The 22,284-nt window shown below is 42.0% G+C and overlaps 1 protein-coding gene across 1 annotated transcript in view; it reads left to right on the top strand.

The window, feature by feature from the left end:
- The window catches only part of LOC145399049 (uncharacterized), a 52,991-nt gene extending 31,433 nt beyond the window's left edge, over positions 1–21,558 (top strand). The window contains exons 11-15 of the mRNA XM_080271784.1: positions 3,039–3,234; positions 14,014–14,159; positions 17,127–17,276; positions 17,427–18,162; positions 21,011–21,558. Coding sequence (XP_080127910.1) covers positions 3,039–3,234; positions 14,014–14,159; positions 17,127–17,276; positions 17,427–18,155 — 1,221 coding nt within the window. The 3' untranslated portion in view covers positions 18,156–18,162; positions 21,011–21,558. The remainder of the gene's footprint in view (positions 1–3,038; positions 3,235–14,013; positions 14,160–17,126; positions 17,277–17,426; positions 18,163–21,010) is intronic.
- The last annotated feature ends 726 nt before the right edge of the window (positions 21,559–22,284 follow it).

Below are 22,284 nucleotides of genomic sequence, written 5' to 3'. Positions count from 1 at the left end.
TACTGTGTTGCTGAGTGAAGACAAAGGGGAGCTGCAAGGCTTGGTGGATGAGTTTGAGAGAGTGTGTATGAAACGGAACCTAAAGGTGAATGTAGGGAAGAGTAAAGTGATGGTCTTTGAGAGAGGTGAAGTTAGTGAATGTACAGTGAGGTTAGATGGTGAGGAATTGGAAAATGTGAGTACGTTTAAGTATTTGGGTAGTGTGATGAGTAAGGATGGAGGTTTAGAGGGTGAAGTGCTTGAAAGGGTACAGCAGGGAAGAAGGGTTGCTGGTTCCTTAAAAGCAGTGATAAGAAACAGGGAAGTGAGCATGGAAGTGAAAAATTTACTACACGACAGTATTGTGATACCAACTCTAACGTACGGAAGTGAAGCTTGGACATTGTTGGAAGGACACAAGTCAAGAGTGAGAGCAGTGGAAATGAGTTATTTAAGAGGAGCCTGTGGAGTCACGTGGAGAGACAGGCTGACGAATGAGGATATAAAGGAGCGTTGTGGTGTGGATGTGATAGGAAGCGTTATGAGGAACACACTGAGATGGTTTGGCCATGTGGGGAGGATGGAGGGTGAAAGACTGACGAAGAGAGTGTACAGTGCTCGTCAGAAGTATGGGGCGCCCTGCGTCCCTCCTGAGAAACAAACCTTTCAACATTGAAAAAACATATAAATAATGCATTTTATTTACCTTTAGTGCTTTGTAGGGTAGCCTTTACGTTTCTTCACGGACCTGAGACGTCTTGGAAGTGAAAGGGCGAGGCTCCTGAGGTGCTGGAGGGGTATTTTGTCCCAGGAGTCACGAATGGCGGCTTCCAGCTTAGGCAGAGAGCTCACGTCCTTCCCTTGGAGACTCTTCTTTACGAGGTACCAGAGGTTTTCAATCGGGTTGAGGTCTGGGCTATTTCCTGGCCAGTCTGTCATGAATGATACCTCGCAGTCACGAAGCCAATTGGTGACCGATTTGGCCTTGTGAGCAGGTGCACCATCCTGCTGAAACACTCGTGCACCTGTTAGCTCGAAGGAGTCTGGTAAATGATCACACAGAAGCTCCAGGTAAACATCCTGATTCACTCTGAGGTTCTTGGGAAGTACAACAAGCTTCCCCAAACCCTTCCCTGAAAAACAACCCCATACCATGAGTGAATCAGGATGTTTAACTGTGCTTTCTACATACCGTGGGTCAAGTGGGTCACTACCTTTGCATGCTCCTCTGTTACAGGTAACACTAAACGTTGCCTCATCAGACCACAACACTGAAAACCATTGCTCCTCACCCCAATTTAGATATTTATTAGCAAAGGCAAGCCTACGAATTCTCTGGCTGCTAGAGAGAAGAGGCTTTTTCACAGGCCTGTGACTTGTGTAACCAAGCTCATGCACCCTACGAGACACTGTTCTCACTGACACCTCACCAAACACTTCTGGGTTGCTCTCCTTAATTTTCCTTGCACTCACACAAGGATTAAACTCCACTGCACGTTTTAAAACATTAACAGACCTTGGGGAAGTTTTCCTAGGCCTACCAGACCTCGGTTTCTTTGTGGGAACTTCACCACTGTTTTCCTCCCGAAACCGCGCACACCAACGACGCACTGTCGATCGTCCCACACCAACCAATTCACTAATTTCCTTTGTCTGGTGGCCTGCCTCCTTTAGAGCAATGATCTGGGATATGATTTCACTCGATAGTTCACGGATAGGTGCCATAACAAAGTTTTGAAGGCCAAAACACTGCGGGACACTCGGTAAAAAATGGCGCAATTTGAGAGGGACACTCGGCGGAGTTCCTCTCTCTCAGGCAGCCCGTGGGCAACTGAGGCGGGAACCAACCAGCGCGTCAGAAGGCCTCAGGCTACCGTGACGTCATGCTCGGAGCTCAAACTTGTGGCTCAATTCTTACCCCCAAAAATGGGGTGATTCTTTTTGGGCCATAAGTATTGCGCGCCCGGCGGACATCGCTGAATACTTCTGACGAGCACTGTATGTGAGTGAGGTGGAGGGGGGAAGAGGGAGGGGGAGGCCGAGGATGAGATGGAGGGATGGGGTGGAGAGGTATATGAGAGAGGGGGGTGTGAGTTGGGAGCAGGGCAGTGAAATGGCGGGGGATAGGGCGACTTGGAGGCGATTTGTTTGTGGCCACCCCAAACGGGATTGAGGCGTCTGGCAATAGATAGATAGATAGATAGTGAATTGGATCTCAGGCATACAGCTTTGCCCATGGAGACCTTCATTGTGCCTCATAATTATGATGTCTAGCTTGGTGAGGGTTAATGGTGAGTGAATGGGAGTGTGGCATATTCATTTGGGCAAATTTTGGTGTGTGTATGTGTATGTATATATATATATATATATATATGTGTGTGTGTGTGTGTGTGTGTGTGTTTATATACACATTCATATACAGTACAATGTTAAGATATGTAGCACAAGCCTCCCCCGATATTCGGGGGGGGATTGGGGGACACAGACCCCCGCAAATGAAGGGGATCTGCAAATTTTGGATGCTTCCCCCAGAAAATGCCCATAGAGTATCGAATTACCTCTTTAATCCCCTAAAAACCATTTTAGGGACCTGAAACCAGCATAAAACATCACAATCATATACTGTACTAATGCATACAATACTTTAATAATAAAGGAGTACTCCAGGAAACCATTTACTATGCTAGGTGGTACCCATAGAACCAAATTTTGGTGCCTGGTGGTTTAGTGGGTAATTACAGCGCTCCAGTCAGATTTAGCCAGTGAAGGTTTATATGCAAGGGGTGGTTGGGGCTTATTGCTCATATAAGGCCACTCAGGGATGAGTGAGGCTGGTCACTCTCATCTTAAATGTCAGGACCAGTTTGCCTAGCCCTGGGCTCCTACACTTCTCATGGGGCAATGTAAGATTGGATGATGGATGGATGATCACTGATTACAAGTACTGGTATTATTGGGTTCAAAACTACCGGTACATGTATTTATAAAAATTGAATGTGGAACAACCATTTTTTTATTTCCCCCATTATGACCACTAATTACAGTGCCTTGCATACTAGGTTCAGTATGAGTTGAAAAAGGCAAGGGAGGAAGAGCCAAAGAAGATTGAGGAAGCAGAAGTTGGGACAGAGGGGGTGACTGAGGAGGAGGCCTTGGAGATGTTCAAAACTGCAGCAGAGGAGCACAAGGGCCGAAATGGGAAGGAAGTGTTCACTCCAGACACCCTCCTACCATATGACCCCAGTCAGCCTGTTGGTAAGTGACCTGTAAATTATAGGTAGCGGCTGTTATTAACCCTTCCGCGCATGGTAAGTTCCGGTAAGGTTTCTGGATCGCAATTTTATGCCACCCACCATCTCCACCTGCCCCCCCGCACACCTATGAGAACATGTATGCTTGCCTTATTTTGGCCACCAACACACACACACACACACACACACACACACACATATATATATATATATATATATATATATATAGTGCCGTGTTGTGGTAGGTGGGGGCGCTTACCATCCACTCACTCGATGTAGTGCTGCTCTCGGGTGTCTGCCCTTTCCTCTCCTCCATCCCTCGTTCCTTCCATCCTCTTCTGTCTTCCTTTTGTTCATTCTTTCCTTGTCCTCCTGCCTGTGGGCAACTTTACACTCCCTCTTCTGTCTTTCTTTCCTTCATTCTTTTCTCTTCCTTCTGCCTGTGGGTGACTCTACACTGAGTGACAAGCCAAATGGTTTCCTGTACACTAGGAAACCATTTACTATGCAGGGTGGTAACCATATAACCAAATTTTGGTACCTGGTGGTTTAGTGGGTAATTATTGTGCTCCAGTTGGATTGAGCCGGTGAAGGTTTATATCCAGTGGATGGTTGGGGTTTATTGCTCATGTAATGCCACTCAGGGATGAGTGAGGCTGGTCACTCTCATCTTAAATGTTGGGACCAACTGCCTAGCCCCGGGCTCCTACGCTCCTTATGGAGCAATGTAGGATTGGATGATAGATATATATATATATATTTGTGGTAGGCGGGGACGCTCACCATCCACTCGCTCGATGTAGTGCTGCTTTCGGGTGTCTGCCCTTTCCTCTCTTCCATCCTTCTTTCCTTCCATCCTCTTGTCTTTCCTTCATTCTTTCCTTGTCCCTCTGCCTACGGGTGACTTTACGCTCCCTCTTCTGTCTTTATTTCCTTCATTCTTTCCTTGTCCTTCTGCCTGTGGGTGACTCTACACTGAGTGACAAGCGAAATGGTTTCTTGTACACCAGGAAACCATTTACTATGCTGGGTGGTAACCATATAGCCAAATTTTGGCACTTGGTGGTTTAGTGGGTAATTATTGCGCTCCAGTTGGATTGAGCCGGTGAAGGTTTATATCCAAGGGGTGATTGGAGTTGATTGCTCATGTAATGCCACTCAGGGATGGGTGGCATTACATGAGCAACTGCCTAGCCCTGGGCTCCTACGCTCTTCATGGGGCAATGTAGGATTGGATGATGGATGATATATATATATATATATATATATATATATATATATATATATATAATCATCATCATCATCCAATCCTATGTCGCCCCACAGAGGAGCATAGGAACCTGGGGCTAGGTTAGTTGGTCCTGACATTTAAGATGAGAGTGACCAGCCTCACTCATCCCTGAGTGGCATTACATGAGCAATCAACCCCAACCATCCCTTGGATATAAACCTTCACCGGCTCAATCCAATTGGAGTGCAATAATTACCCACTAAACCACCAGGTGCCAAAATTTGGTTATATGGTTACCACCCAGCGTAGTAAATGGTTTCCTGCCGTGCTATATATATATATATATATATATACCGGTATATATATTTTGCCATAAAAACTACATCATCTTATTTGCCGATGTTTGTTCTAGCTGATAGGCAAAAAAAAAAAAAAAAAGTACGAATAGAAGAACATTAGGCCAGTGTGAATAAACATTCTGGAACGTCAATCTCATTTCCAAACATCATAGTTTGAATGTTTTCCCTCATACCTTTAAATTATTATATGTTAAGAAAGAGAATTTCATCAGCTTTCTAAAAGTCCTGATGGCTTCTTGATACGGTTTTTAGTTTCTGAGAAAATAGCCAAAAATTAAAGTACTTACCTACAGGTAAGTGTTTTTTTGTTCATGGCGCTCTAGCAAAGAAGCTTTCTTGCAGATGTTATATTTTTATTTCAGCAGTTTATGTAGAATTTCATGGGCTTTCTCATGGTGTTTTCAGATTTTTCATGCGCCTCATAGTTTCCGAGTAAATAGCATAAAACATTCGCTCACGCAACACCTTTTATCAAGACTTGCTCTGTACAAATGATTCAGTATATATCTCTACAAACATTCACTACACTATATACGTACATTTCACACAAAACCATACGTAATCTATCACTGAGAAGGGTGCAATACATTTCATTCAGGATATGTGGCTGTGTGGCATATTGACACTCTCATCCTTCCGCATGGTAGCGCTGACTCAGGCAGTGCACACAATATATTTGTCTACGAACACTTGCAGCACTGTGTACGCATATTTCACACAAAATCATACATAATCTATCACTGGGTGAGAACAGTGCAATACATTTCATTCAAGTATGTGCCTGTGTGGTGTATTTGACGCCTCTCATTCATCCACTATGTTTAGGTAACTCAGGCAATGCACACAATATACAGAGATAGCCCGATTATCCGGGCTATATGGTGTTAAGGGGTGCCCGCTTAGTCCGAAAGCACGATTAATCCGGCGGAAACACAAGTACTGTACTGTTAGACTGATTTATTTACCGGTAAATGTACACTTTAAGTACCAGAAAGACCTTTCCAGTTCAATGTATATTCCTCCAGCTTGTTTCAGTATTTTTCAGACTATATTCAGTTCGGTAAATCACGTTTTCTTACTGAAGGATTTCCTCCCTGTTAGTATCGTCTCGTTCTAAAGCTGTACCTACGATTGTTTCCAGCACAATGGACGAAACTCATTGTACTCAAATGTGGACTTCGTTTCCCAACTTCCCAACTGAAGATTAGGTTAGGTTACATTATTAGGGGCAGTTAAGCTAGGTTAGGCCAGGTTTAAACACTTAGATTAAAACAGTGTCTTCTGCCATTACGTTAACGAATCAAAGAGTCGTCACACCAGAACAGCTAAAAACAGCGGGGAAAGATTTAACAAGAAATGTTTATTTACCAACCCAGAAATAATCAGAAAAATATAACAGACTATCAGGATGAACTGATTTGGTAAGGTGCTTTTACTGCTTACAGCAAAGCGTATGTTTACCCCCCTCAAATCCTCAATGTTCGTGAGTTCAGAAATTTGTGTGCTCCCGTGGCAGACCTTGAAACCATTTTTTCAAAGTTACAAAGTCAGTTTCTTTTTCTTACAGATTTGAAAAGACTCGTCTGGTACACCTGGCTTTTTCCCCTCCTCCCTAAACCCATCTTGTGATTTGCTATGATTCATGAAAGAAAATTATGGGGCATGTTACATTAGAATTTAAACATAAAGTTAGGGTGCATGTTACTTAGCATTTAAACATTGGCGAAAACATCTGGGATGAAAGGACCGCCGAGCTGTTTGGGATGGTAGAGTATGTTCGTGTACACATACCAGTGACCGTTCCCTTCCCATAGTTGTTCGCAGTTTTTATGGCTCTCCCTAACTTAACGTTACTGACACCGGTACAGTAAAGCATTGTTCAAGGCTAGCAGCCATAAGGGGTTAATGGAATACATTATTGTTTGTATCAATACTCTTTCTTTCACACATACACGAACGAACAAAAGCATGTGCAATAAGTGTGCACTTAACTGTAAGGAGCAGAAATAACTGTATGCTCTGTCGGTCCGAAATGTGTTGGGAAATGATATCGAACAAAGAATGTGGAACTGAATGCCACCTTACGAGAACACTTGAGATGAAAGTATGTTTTCTTATTAGTAAACATAATTGTTCCATTTCGTCCCCTATAATTGTGAAACTCGTAAATTTTCGTCGAAGCATACACCCTAATAACCTTACCAATTCAATTCATATTCTCTAGTTTGTTTTCTGTATTTTTCTAGTTTGTTTTCTTATAATCATAACGTTCCTTAAGCCTTACCTACGATTGTTTCTGGCATAATGGAAGAAACTTACTCATAATTAGGGTGCATGTTACATTAGCATTTAAACATATCGGCGAAAACATCTAAGATGAAGTGGCAGGCCGCCTGACTGAGATGGTAGAGGAGGGTCGTGAAAACATACCAGTGACCTTCGTTCCCTTCTCATAATTGTTTGCATTTTTTTATAGCTCTCCCTAACCCAACATCCCTGACACCGGTACAGTAAATCATTGTTCGAGGCTGACAGCTATGATGGGGTTAATGGAATGCATTATTGTTTGTATTAATACTCTCTTTCATACATACAGTACAGTAATCCCGCATATTTCGCGGTAGTTACGTTCTTGTAACCCCCGCGAAAAGTCAATTCCGCGAATACTCTATTAACAATTGAAAACTTGCACTTGTGTCCACCATGCTGCCCATAACACAGTCCATGTCCATACTGATTGCGAGACAATTCGCCGTCAAACAATTCCCCGTCAAAACATGGACGATTCCCCTTCAGAACAATTCGCACCCTGGACGATTCCCCGCCATTCTATAAATATACTAATCAATACTTTCATCAATATACTTATTATTAATTAATCAATACTTTGATAACTATATTTCAGGGGGATCCAGCAGTCTATGTTCAGTAGCGTAGGTTCTGGATATTATTTATTAGTTGCACCTTTAGTCAATAATTAACTTGTTTCTTCCTCGCTGTAGTCGCCTTTGAATTATATTCTAGCGTCACCCATAGCTATCTTCATTAATGAAGGCGAATTGTTTTGTGTTTGTTGTGACTGCGAATTGTCCCGAAACCTCCATACTCATCCCGAAATACCTTCTTACAAGATTGAAAGCACATACTCCATTATGAAGGAAAAACGTAAACACCGTACTGTAATACACAATTATCTACACATTTATTAACAAAACAGTACAAAATAAAAAGATGCATTAACTGGTGATAGCAAACACTCCCACGGTCGTTTCTTAGCTTGTCCAGTAACACAATTTTCTCTGCTAAGGTCATAACTTGATCGTTTTGTTACTTTGGAGTTCTTACTAATTGTATTATTAGCCCTTGGTGAGGCTGGCTTACGTCCTGGGGCCATGTGGAAAGCAAGTGGGAGGCAAGAGGCTCATATCATAGTGTGGTTACAACCACAACAGCCACCTAAGGCAGTCAGGCGTGGACTGAAGAATGCGGGACAGAGAGCAGTGTTGCCATATCCAAACAACGAAATTATGCTAGGGCAATGAAAAAATTATGCTAGATTGAGCATATTTGTTCCAAGTAAAAAATGAATTATACTAACTTGAAGCTAAATGATAAAATTCTATACATATTCGTGCAACATATTAATTATGTGTTGTTTACTATGAAAATATTAAAATGAACCTACATACAGTAAGAGGATAAATATCGGTATCTACCCATACTGCTTTTTCCCACGAAACTTACGTTTTTCTGATGGATTTTGATGTGATTCGTTCGATTTTGAGCATCGTTTCCGTCGGAAATAACGAGATTTTGAGTTATGACCCCCCCCCATCCCCCTGAAATAATGAGGGATCTTTGGGGAATCGGGGGTTATAGGGAGGGGGGAAAACACAGAAAATGGTCATTTCCGACTGAAATGAAGCTGAAAATCGAATGAATCATACCAAAATCCATCGGAAAAACCTAGGTTTCATGGGTAAAGTACAAAGCTCAAACTTATCCTAACCTAACCTAACCGAACCTAACCTAAAACCTAACCTAACCTAACCTAATCCAACCTAACCTAACCTAACCTAACCTAATCCAACCCAACCAAGCCCAAACTGAAAGTAACCAATTATTCAAACATCTTCTTACCTTGGTCCTCTCTCTCTCTCTCTCTGTCTCTCTCTCTCTGATTTGTAGCTTTTATAAAATTATTCTAAAAATATTCCATTCCATTCAAAATTATGCTAGAATGATTCTAAAACTTCTAATATGTTAAAAAATATTCCAGACTCGAAAATTTGATCAAAATTATGCTAAAAGAATAAAATTATGCTAGATATGGTAACACTGGCAGAGGGGCCACGGGAAAGGGACAGAGGGTGGCGTGAGTTTACCGCGCTACAATTGGAAACTGCGGGAATTTCTTTTTTTTTTTTTTTTTTCTGTATATTCAAGGATATTTTTGTTGAACTTATTAATGCTAAGAAAATCCGCGAGAGGGCAAAACCGTAGACAAAAAATCCGCAAAAAATGCGGGATTACTGTACACTTAAGAACGAACAAAAGAGTGAACAGTAAATGTAAGAGGAAGAAATAACAATGCTCTGTCGGTCCGAAATGTGTTGGGAGGCGCAATACCTAACGAAGAATGCAGAACTGAATGCTAACTTACGAGAACACATGAGATGAGTATTTTTTTTTTTTTTTTCCTGATTAGCAGACATTCTTGTTTCATTTCGTTCCCTAAAACTAGGAAACCCATTACTTTTCGTCTAAGCATACAGCCTAAAGACTTCACCAATTCACTTCATATTCCTCCAGTTTGTTTTCTGTGTTTTTCTGTTTTGAGGGTAGTAAATTACCTTCTCTTGCTGAAAGATTTTCTCTTTATCACGTTCTTTAAGCCGTACCTACGATTGCTTCGGGCATAAAGGAAGAAACTCATCGTACACAAAAGTGGATTTAGTTTCCCAGTTTCCCAACTGGAGCCCAGGTAAGGTCAGGTTAGGTTAAATTAAGTTAAATTATTAAGTAGTTAAGCAAGGTTAGGCTACGTCAGGAGTATCAATTGCCTCACCAAACTTCACCCTACCACCCTTGTGATAGAGTTGTGAGCAGGAGGTGTGGGTGGGGGCAGGGTGAGCAAGACCCTCTCTGGTTTATCCATGCCCCTCTCCCTGGCAACTGGATGCTTCCTGTTTAAACCGGAGCATTCGTACGGATAATTCTATGAATTACTGTACCACTGAACCATTGGGTCATGGCCCGGATATACCGAAAGCTGGATAATCCGAGCCTGGATAATCGAGCTTCCACTGTACTGTATTTCTCTGTGAATGTATATTTCACACTAAACCATAAGCTATATATTACTACCACAGTGATTCCAGGCAGTATATCTATCACACAATATAAAAACTTGCTTCACCATATAGGTAAAATACTCTCATCATTTGGGGCAGGGTGGTGCATTGTAGCAAACCCAGATGTTGCAAACACGACTCCTGCCAAGGCCTGACGGCTGATAACGGGTCCCAATGCTTTACAAACAATATAAATATGTTCCATAGGTTCAGTCACTTCACAATAGATTTACAAGCACCATACAATAACGATATTTCAATTGTGGTTTCTGCTTTGGGTGGGACGGGGAAAATGGAGGAAGTTTAAAGGGATGAGGGACGGAGCGCAACCCTTCCACCCAGTTGGTGGTGAAAGACTGTGGAATACCGATTCATTCTGCCCCATGCCAGGACCACCAGGGTTCCTAAGTGCTTACTTTGGAAGCTAGACTAGCCCGTTAGGGCGCACTAAAATTTGATGTGAATCGGCTGAAAGTTTTTTTTTTTTTTTTTTTTTTTTTTTTTTTTTTTTAAGAACACGATTCTTGTCTTTGTGTTTTGACCAGGATAAACCCAAAGACCGCTAATCGTGTCTTCGTGTGCTGAAGGGTTAAAACACCTGGTGGCTTGTTGGTAGATGTTTCTTGGGTCAGAAAGCACTGTGGTTTGAGTCCCACCGGTGACCTGATATCCTGTCAACATATTGTGCTACCAGGGACATAAGTCAATCTCCTTTCCTTACTTTTTCTGGACTACAGTAACCTAGCCTTGTTCACATATGCTCTCAGAAGGGCTATATGGGATTAGCAGGCGTTACTTGCTTCAGTTTCATATGCCTTTGTAATGTAAAGAAAAATTGTCTGTTAAAGTTGCATAGATGCCTGTGAATTTGGGTTGCTGGTTTCTCCCAATTTACAGTAGGAGTTGCATATAAAAAGTTACAGTAGTTTATAACTCATCCCTTACAACGAGGTTTACCTGTGTGTACAGTTCTCGGTGAAAGTCCTATTGCCTCATCTGTTTTCTTACCCTCCTTGTGGGGCAGCATAGGAAAGGATATGGATAGATGGATGGATTATAATTATGTAGTGCATTTTTTTCATAAGTTGTTGTATATATTGTTAATAAGGTTCTCCATAATGTTATGAAGATGACCTTATATGTTTAGTCATAGAAAAAAGTTTGCCTTCAGTTGCACATTGTCTTCTGCACACAGGTTTATAGCCACCACTTTGCTGGCTGACACACAGTATCAGAGAGGATCATCTGTGGGCAGAGAAACGTATCAGGCATCTCTCATCTTGGTACAGAGCAGTATTGATGATATAAAGTTAGGTTCCTTCAACTTTGCTCATGAACTGAACACTCATACAACAAAGTATGTACTGGTAACATGTGGGAAAAATAGGGTTCTCTTCCTATTTAACACAGTTGACACCAGTTGTAAAGAAGAGAAAAGGTTATTTACACAAAAAACATCCTGCCTATACAGTGAAAATCTACTGCAAAATTGGTAAACATACGCTGTACTTGAGGCAGTAGAAGCACCTTACCAAATCAGCTCCTCTTCCTGATACTATAGTTTGTTATATTTTTCTGATTATTTCTGGGGTGGTAAATAAACGTTTTTTTTGTTATATCTGCTTCTACGTTGTTTTTAACTATGTTCCACTGTCAGCTCATTCGATTTGTCAGGGTAATAGCAGAAGGGACTGTTGTAAGCTAAGTGTTTAACTAAACCTAACCTAACCTTGCTTAACTGTACCTAATGATTTAACCAAACCTAACCTAACTTACCTTCCAGCTGGGAAATTGGGTAATAAAATCCATCTTTGAGTACATAGATAGTGGAGGAATGTGAATTGAATTGATAAGGTCTTTCTGCTGCCTCAAGTAAAACGTACATTTACCGTAGAATCTTTCTGTTGCCTCAAGTGAAACATATTTACCGCACAGTTAAAGAGAAAATTGCATATGAATATGTACAGTACACTTACTTGGTCCAGCCATTGTCTCGTAAGTTCACCACCATCTAGGCTGGCATGTTTTCTCTCTCCAAGTCATGATAGACAATGGTGGTGGTGCAGAGGCGACTAAAGTGGAGCCGCCTCCACCTCTTCACTTGCCTAAAAGGCAAGATCCTCGAAGATCGGAGATGTAGGGAAGTCCTCCAAGGCTAGAGAGGCAGGGAGAGGATCATCAGGGTCGTCACTCTTGGAGACTGAAGGAGAATGGGTGACTGTGACTGGAAGAGACTGATTGCCCTTAGAGATGGGAAGGACCTCCCCTTGGAGACAGGAAAACAGAAACAAACCACCTCTGCTTGTGGACGGCCGTGATTTTGAAGGTGTAATGGAAGGCATGGGTGTGAAAGAACGATGGAGTGTTGTCTGTATAGCCTTTGCTATCCTTTGCCAGTTCAGTATATCTTAGATAAAGTAGCGACCAATGTAAAGTACAATATGACATTCTATGCTGATATGCCTAATATTCAGTCACGAGTATGAACGTTGCCTCCTCTTGGCTTATACCCACTGTTACAGAGCTCAGTTCGTACACCCCTTTTCGTTCATTTCCTGAGATCTTGGTACAAAACCAGTGAATATCAAATAGATGAACTTGATCTTCTGTCAGTCTGTCTGTCTGTCTCTCTCTCTCTCGTGGAGAAATAGTAAAATTATCGTACAAAATATACAATACTGTAATGAGATCTATCATACATTGCACCGAACATGAAATTACAGTAATCCCCCATATATCTGGATGTCCATTATCTGTACAATCCATAACCTGAACACTGTGATCGGGCTGTATTAAACCATTATAAGTACATTTTTCCATTTTATCCGGAGAAAATGCTTGCGTCTAGGTGGAAATTATTGCCATGCGTACGTTTTCGCCCGCCCAGGTGGGAATATCCCAGTGGTACTGCACTGTCTGGCTCGGTAGTTCACACACAGCGTCTGCCAGAGACCCCCTCGGCCATTCCCAGTTCCTGCGTATCAATTATGTAGTGAGCACCTCCTCTCGTATAGTTGTTGTGGTGGCGCACGTGGTGGCTTTTGTGGTTGTTCCCTACTCGCTTCAGGCCTTGCTATTCTTTGCATGCCCCTTTCTAGGGTGTGTGATGATGGCCCTTCCACCACAGAATAGGAAGAGGGTAGTGATGACTCTGGAGAAGCGAGAGATCCTTGGTAAGATTGATGTGGGATGATCAGTTTCCCGCATCTTACAGGGGTATGACCTGGCCCGGTCAACCCTTAATGATATTGTAATTGCCTGGCTGTGGTTTATAGGTCTGCTTGTCCAGATAGAGTGGTGTAAAATGACAGGAACAAGTGTTGTACTATGTAGTGTAGTGGCCTGTTACAATGGCTTTCAAAGTTAAGTTATGTACGAAGAGGGGCCAGGGGAGAAGTCCATTATCCTGGCAGATTCACTTTCCGGACATGCCTTTGCTCTGTTACATGAGAGAAAAGGGGGATTACTGTATTGTATATATATGATAATTACTGCACACATGACAACACCGTGAGAGCGTGGGATGGAAGAGAGGGGTATCGAGAGGAGATGGAGGGTTGTGTGGGATCCCAGGATGGCTCACAAACTCATCTCTGCACACCTACGTTATGCCACATGACAGCTGCCACGCAGCTAGTGGCACTTTTTGAATTTCCTCATGCTGTCCTGTATTGATTCTTGTAACATTTAACTTTTGTAGCAGGAAACTTCCTGTAAATGCTAAGCTTGTAACCGATTCCTCATGTTGCGAATGCCCATATAATGTGACCTGCCTGTAATCTCAGAGAGCAGAGGTGATGTTTTGTCCCTAACATAACTTATATTATCTCTAAATTCAGGTCTACACTTGCTGGGTATCCGGTCTCACTACCGATGCAAAGTGTGTCCAAATAAGGTGAGACTGGAGACAGAACATCAGGTACTGAAGCACTTCCGCAGCATTGACCACTACCACAGCTTGTTCGATTTCATCGTTAACCAGCAGGTCAGTTTTGCAGGTTATTAGTAGCTGTGTATGGTAACTAGGTCATTCCTTAACTCCTTAAATCCATATAACATCCATTTTAGTTTATTCTTAGTGATACCAGATGATTTTATTTAATTTAGGAAAGGCATCTCCCTCCTTTTCTTCCTTCCTCTTCTCTCTTTCTTTACTTCATTCTTTCCTCGTCCTTCTGCCTGCGGATGACTTTACATTCCCTCTTTTGTCTTTCGTTCCTTCATTCTTTTCTCTTCTGCCAGTGGGTCACTTTACACTGAGTGACAAGTCAAATGGTTTCCCGTACACCAGGAAACCATTTACTATGCTGGGTGGTAACCATATAGCCAAATTATGGCACCTGGTGGTTTAGTGGGTAATTGCAGAACTCCAGTTGGATTGAGCTGGTGAAGGTTTATATCCAAGGGGTGGTTGGGGTTATTGCTCAGGGATGAGTGAAGGCTGGTCACTTTCATCTTAAATGTCAGGATCAACGTGCCTAGTCCTGGGCTCTTACGCTTCCCATGGGGCAAGGTAAGATTGAATGATAGCTGGATGGATATTTCATTTTAGGAATTTATTAAGGCTGTGCAGTATCTAACACCTGTTCAAAGAGTCTACCCTCAGGTGAGTAAAATTGTTAGAAGGAGATGCCAAGAATGAAATCAAGTTGATATCCCTTGACTCAGTGGATTAAACATTGGTAGTAGAGGTGTTGGTGAGCCCCCAGTTTTTTACAGCCATTTGTTTTGTTTCATTTCATTTTGAAGGCACCAGCATGCTTGAATGCGTTGGCCTTGGTCACCTAATAGTGGCTCTCCATGCTGCACAATCTCTGGCAGCTTCCCTATCCAGTCTCTAACACTTCTCACTTTCAGGACCCAGTTATCATCCTCCATCCTCTCCACATGCCCAAACCATCTCAGTGTACCTCCTTATCACAACACCAATACACTCCAGTCCCATCCTTCCCCTCAACTCTTCTATCGTAAACCTAGTCATCCTGGGCTTCACACTCAGGGATGCACTTCACATCCACCTAATCATTGACATTTCTGTATGTTCAAGCCAGCAAATTCTTCTTTACTCCCCAGGCCTCACTGCCATACAGCATTACACTTCTATCACATGCAGCATACAAAGATCCCTTAGCATGGAGGAAGAGCCGTCTCAGTGTCAGGAGAGGCAACAGTTCCCTGAACTTCCAGCCACAGAGCACATAACATGTCTCCCAGATAACAAAACTTTCACACACTTGAGAGACTCACCAGCAAGTTCAGCCAATCTCCACCTGCTCTCCCTGACACACTGAACACTGGAAATCAGCATTACCTCAGTCTACCTCTAATATCATTATATCTCTTAGGCACCCACTTATCACAGACACCGCACAAGATGGAGTTACTTCCCACGCCCTTGTGGCAAATTGCACATGGCCACTCTCCCTCTTCTTTGACACCAGCCCTGGATACCATCACTTTTGTTCTGTCTGCATTTACTCCTAAGCCCTTGTGCCCCATACCATATCTTCATTTCCTAAATCACTCCTCCCTTCCATTCTCTTCAATCAACACCAAATCATCAGAATACATTTCCCACAGAAGTCCATTTCTGAAGTCACGTGAGAAGGCTTCAAGTACCATGATAAACAACAAGGGACTCAAAACTTACCTCTGATACACACCAACATTCACAGAAAACTCATCACTCAAATCTCCATTTACCCTTAATGGGGTGTGAGTACCCACATACATGGCCATAACCACCCTAATCAGCCACTCCTCAGTCCCAAGCATTCTCATTGCCCATTTCACCACCTCTCTAGGGACTCTGTCAAAGGCCTTTTCCAGATCAACAAAAACAAAGTACAGTCCTCTTTTCTTTCCTATATATTTTTACTGAAGCTGTGGAACAATGAATGTGGCATCAGTGGTCCTTTGCCTGGCATAAACCCAAACTGCATCTCATTAATATTCACTCTTTCTCTAATAATACCATTTAGAACTCTCTCCATTACTTTCATTATCTGGTCTAAAAGTTTGATGCCTCAGTAATTTCCTCCTTCCAGGGCATCACCCTTGTACACATTTACAGTTACACTCTTCAGCCAATCATCTGGGACATCTCTCTCATATATAATCGTATTTATCAGGTCAGTGACTAACCTGTTATCTCCTGAGACTTTCAGCATTTCAGCAGTTAACCCAGACACACCTGCTGTCTTCCCCACTTACATCCTACCTATTTCACCATTCACAATAGCGGGTCAATCAAAGGCCAAGGGCCAAACACTGGCTTCAAACTTTGCCTGTCCTAGTTAAACTCCTCATTCAGCTGCTGGCTGTAATGCTTTCTCCATGCATCTTTGATATCACCAAGATGTTTTTGTGTAACTGTTCTTTGGACACTTGGTCTCATCCAAGCAAAAGATAATAATAAGGGAGGGGGAGGCCAAGCATGAGATGGAGGGATGGAGTGGAGAGGTATATGAGAGAGGGGGGTGTGGTGGGGGACAGGGTGACATGGAGGCAGTTTGTTTGTGGCCATCCCTTACAGGACTAAGGTGTATAGATAGATAAACTTTGTATCTCAGTTGCTGTAAAGACTTGTATGATGGCATTTGGCAACCAAAGCCACTTGTCAGCTGTCACATGAATTACCCTGCCAGCTGTCACGAGAACAGGAAGTTGTACATACAATGTGCAAGGCAACTATGTTTATCTTAGCAGTTTTTCAGTAGTGACAAACAAAAATTTGGGAATTGCATGCACCATTCCTTTTTTGGGTTTTAGCATATGGCTAAAGGCATTAGGGTCTTTGCATTCGGGAGCAGAACCTGAGTTGAGAAGTTTGTCTATGAAGTGCATGACAGGGAAGGTGTAGCTAGTATAACATGTATTAAATAGGATGTGACTGAAGAGAATACACCGTAGTGAGAATGAACTTTTCATTCTTGTATTTTCTTTTCCACAGATAGAGAAGAGGAAGAAAAAGATGGAAAGGACTCTGGAGAAAGCCACAGAATTAATAAACAAAAGCAAAGATGAAACTGAACCAAAGGAGGAGGAGGAGGAGGGGGAGGAGAAAAAAGCTGCTGACACCACTGACAAGAGTGAGGAAGATGTAGGTACCAGGTGTTCTTGTTGTAGTTGTTGTCTCATCATGTGCTTCAGATATAGTGAACTTTATTTCCTGTTCACATTGTCAGTGTTAATGATATGACCCATAATGTTCCAGTGAGAACTACTGCATGGTATTATATTTATATTACAGGCTGACAAACCAAAAGAGGAAGCTGATGCATCAAAAGAAGGGGCAGAAACATCAAAAGAGAGGACTGATACATCAAAAGAGGAAGCTGATACATCAAAAGAGGAGGCTGATATATCAAAAGAGGAGGCTGATATATCAAAAGAGGATGCCGATAAGTCAAAAGATGAGGAGGAGGAGGAAGACGAGGAGGAGGAGGAGGAGGAGGCTGATCTTGAAGCCATAGGAGAGGATATTGCTGTGGACATCGGGGAAGATATAGAGTTACTAGAGGATCCAACTCTAGAGCAGGAGGAAGAACATGCTAGTGATGCAGAAGCAAATGAGGGTGCTGCAAAGGAAGAGGAAGAGGACAAGGAGGAAGCTGATGATGATGATGAAGTAGATGCAGAGGACAAGGAGGCAGTAGGTGCAGATGAGGAGGAGGAAGAGGAGGAGGAGGAGGAAGAGGAGGAGGCCATGGAGACAGAGGAGCATGGTGATGATGAAAAAGAAGCTGGCGATGCAGATAATAAGGATGAGACCAGGGATCCAGATGAGGAATTGGATTATGAGGGTTTTGAGGAAGAACCCACCTTAGATGAAGCTGGAGAGGATGATGATGAAGAGGAGGAGCAGGAGCAGGAACAAGAGGGGCAGGAGGAGGAGGACTATCAGGAGGAGGAGGAGGAGGAGGAGCAGGAAGAAGAATATGGTGATGGGGAGGAGGAAGAAGAGGAGGAGGATTGTTAATATCAGAGTAAGTTAACATTTTCTACATAAGCTGTTTGATTTGTTGATTGCTTTCAGGCCTGATTAGTGGGTTACCCAATAGCACGGAAGAGGATCGCTGTATGATGGTTGCCAGCAGCCAATTTTAATTATTTTAGTACCCATTGCATTTATAATTCTCATGAATTTGGAACCTTCAGTAGCTAAATGGTACTGCCAAAGTTGTCTAGGAAAATGTTACTGGACCCCTTTTTTTGTTATTGGTGTAAAGAAAAGGTTAAATGTGATATAAGGTAGGGTCACTAGGTTCCAAGGTGCAGATAATTTTTTTTCAGGAAGTTAAAGCATTGGTTTTATATCATGGGTTAATGCATAGATTTATTTATTTTATTTAATTATTTATTTATTTGTATGTTGGTGAGAATGCTACATACAATAACATCCACCAGAGTACTTCCGCACCTACATATCAGCACTTCTTCCATCCCTGTATCTCAGTTCCTCCCCACTGTCCAAGTAAATGGTCACTTAACACCTGCACTATGCTGTGATATTGGATTCAACAAAAATGACAGAGCCTTATAAATTTTTGTTATTTGTTGTTTTTTTGTATCAGGGTATTTTTTGAGTGCTTAAAACTTCTGTTAGAGGGCTGGAAATGGATTGAGGGTGGATGGTATTAGAGCTTGCTTACCTGTAGTATTTTTGCCATAAGTTTTTAACACCCATATCTTCAGTTTAGGATATTTGCACTCTCTTGCTCATTGTACCTTCATGTCCACAAATCCAATCTACCCTCACAGTAATGCCTCCTTCATACCAGAACACACTTGCCTCATACACCCCATTGACATAACTCATGTTCATCATAACCACAACAAAAAATCTCAGAGAGTGCCCAGCTAGATTCCTGCATTCCGTTGGGTTCACATTCAGATGAGCTTGGGGTTACTGTACTTTTATATATATATGTATATAGATGTATATACAGTCGGCGCAATGGAAGTCTGGACCCTCTAATTCGCACCATATATTTGGTATGGTCCTAGAAATATTGTAGGAAAATTCCTGTAGTTGGTGGATTTTTTTCTGGTGGTTTCTAGCGACCTTACAGGCTTACCAGCACGTGCTGTGAGTATATGAGCTCAGTGCCTGCCTGACTGTGGGTGGGAAAGCACGTCAGATTTTCTTGTCCTGCCTGGCCTTTGTTAATTTCAAAGCTCTCGTTTTCACACCCTCCTCTGCCTTAGTGAATCATTGGATATAGGTCCCAAGACACTAACTGATGTAGAAAAAGCCTGAACTTTAACTATGATAGAGAAAAATGTAAAAATTAAGGAGAGGCTTCAGTGCAGCAGTATGGCCGGGGATCTTGAAGTCTGTATGAAGTCGATGTTGTATGGTTCTTTCAGACACATCTTTCAGCAATTGTGGGTACATATCTTTCAGTTGTCTAGCAGTCAATCGTGGGTTTTTTATCACAGCTTGCTTCAGTAACCTGTCTGTAGTTGGTGATGTCTTCCTTTTAGGTCCTAGCCTGTCTTTATGGTGGGGGATTGTGTTTTTTAGCAGGTGGCGGGCAGCAGCAAGGAGTGACATAACGGTAGATTTTCCTCACTCAATTCGAATACAATTATCCTTAATTTTTACATTTTCCTCTCTCATAGTTAAAATTTGGGCTTTTTCTACATCAGTTAGTGGCTTGGGACCTATCTCCAATGATTCACTAAGGCAGAGGAGGGTGTGAAAACGAGAGCCTTGAAATTAACAAAGGCCAGGCAGGACAAGAAAATCTGACATGCTTTCCCATCCAAAGTCAGGCAGGCACTGAGCCCATAAACTCACAGCACGTGCTGGTAAGCCTGTAAAGTCGCTAGAAACCACCAGAAAAAAATCCACCAACTACAGGAAGTTTCCTACAATATTTCTTGGACCGTACCAAATATATGGTGCGAATTAGAGGGTCCAGACTTCCATTGTGCCGACTGTGTATATATATATATATATATATATATATATATATATATATATAAGTGGGGGCACTCACCAGCCACTCACTCGATGTAGTGCTGCTCTCGGGTGTCTGCCCTTTCCTCTCCATCCTTCTTTCCTTCCATTCTCTTCTGTCTTTCTTTCCTTCATTCTTTCCCAGTCCTCCGGCCTATGGGTGACTTTACATTCCCACTTCTGTCTTTCTTTTCTTCATTCTTTCCGTTTCCTTCAGCCTGTGGGTGTCTGTACACTGAGTGACAAGCCAAATGGTTTCCTGTGCACCAGGAAGCCATTTACTATGTTGGGTGGTAACCATATAACCAAATATTGGCACCTGGTGGTTTAGTGGGTAATTTTTGCACTCCAGTCGGATTGAGCCGGTGAAGGTTTATATCCAAGGGATGGTCGGGGTTGATTGCTCATGTAATGCCACTCAGGGATGAGTGAGGCTGGTCACTCTCATCTTAAATGTTGGGACCAACTGCCTAGCCCCGGGCTCCTATGTTCCTCATGGGGCAGTGTAGGATTGGATGACGGATGGATGGATATATATATATATATATATATATATATATATATATATGCTTCTCATGGGACAATGTAGGATTGGATGATGGATGGATGGATATATATATATATATATATATATATATATATGTAATAGTAATGGTCAGATAGAGCCAGGATTCCGGGCGCTTGAATGATGAGTGAATGGAAGCGTGGCCCATTGGATTGGGCAAACTTGGGCTGTCTGGGCGTTGCTACACCTCACCCTGTCCTAGGGTGGGAAAGGAGGTCTGGATGATGATGATGAATAATGATCACTACACACGTACTTAAAATTTTTGCATTATGTTATTCTCAGCAAACGCTTGTATCCTCAGCCCAGCCTAATGGAGAGGAGGAAGGAGGTTGTTATGAAGACAGACACACAATCAAGAAATTGGCATTGCTACAGTGTGGTAGAAGATGGTCTGCTCCTTGCACAGCACTTGTGTACACTGCAGTCAGGATCTGCATGAACATGTGTATAGTATAACTTGTCCTTTTTTTCCTGTCAAGATTATACCTTTTTTTCTGTTGAGGTTGTACCTCTTTTTCTGTCTCCGTATCATTGATTATGATTGTAAAATGCAGAAACTGTGTATTTTAGGATACTAAAAGTTAGGGAACCAAAGCTCAGTGATATTGTAAGTCAGGAGAGGCTGGATAAGCAGATAATGCGTATATTACATGTGAAGAAATTGTTGGTACATCAAGACTGAAGGAATAATTTGGGAAGAAAGGTTAGTTTGGGCGGATAGACTTCCAGTAATTAAGGAAGTAAAGATTTTGTTTGAGAGAGTTTCAGGAATTAAGAAGTAAAGATTTAGTTTCAGAGTGTTGCAGGAATTAAGTAAAAAAAAAATTTTTGTTTTAGGTCATTAATATTGGCACAATATTATTTCCAGATGAAATGTAATACCGTATGATCCCTTTACAGTAAGACCTCACTATAACGGACTAATTGGGGCCCACACCATTCCGAAAAATGTGAAATTCTGATAAAAGCAACATCCAGACTTTCCCCTGCTAATACGGACTTTTTCCGAAATATCAGACATTAATCCGGATTGCATGAACTGTTTTTAAACTGTTTTGGCTACCATTGCGGTACTTTACTGTGTAATAACTTCACTACATTAATCAAACGGTATAATAATACTGTACTGTACACTGATAAACGTGTCTTTTATTTACCTTATTGTGGTGAACATAGCTGAAGTGGTCAGGCAGTCTGGACTGCTTCTGGCTTTATCAGACTTTTTCTGATATACTGCATAGGAATTTAGTCTGATAGCTCCAAGAGTCCGATAAAAGTGAATTCCAGACTATTGAAGTCCGTTATATCGAGGTTTTACTGTACTTGTATGTGTGTGTTGTTTTATCGTAAAGTATGAATATTGACTTAAATAGTTATCAGTTCCATGAGTTGTTTTCCTCTTTCTGGACATAGTTTTCTGAAAATCATGCAAATTGAGCATAGTTTGTCTTATTTTTGCAGACGTAGTAAGCATTTACATTATTTAGATAAATCAGATGATACAGTAAGTTTAGTATCATTAATAGGATTGAAACCTGGAACATCTAAGTGTTCCATATAAATGTCATTCCTGTA

The sequence above is a fragment of the Coenobita brevimanus genome, chromosome 47 (assembly GCF_032717465.1).
Source record: "Coenobita brevimanus isolate Jiangsu-jjx chromosome 47, ASM3271746v2, whole genome shotgun sequence".
Lineage (NCBI taxonomy): Eukaryota > Metazoa > Arthropoda > Malacostraca > Decapoda > Coenobitidae > Coenobita > Coenobita brevimanus.
The sequence above is the reverse complement of the archived record's forward strand: the minus strand, read 5'-3'. Positions and strand labels throughout refer to the sequence as shown.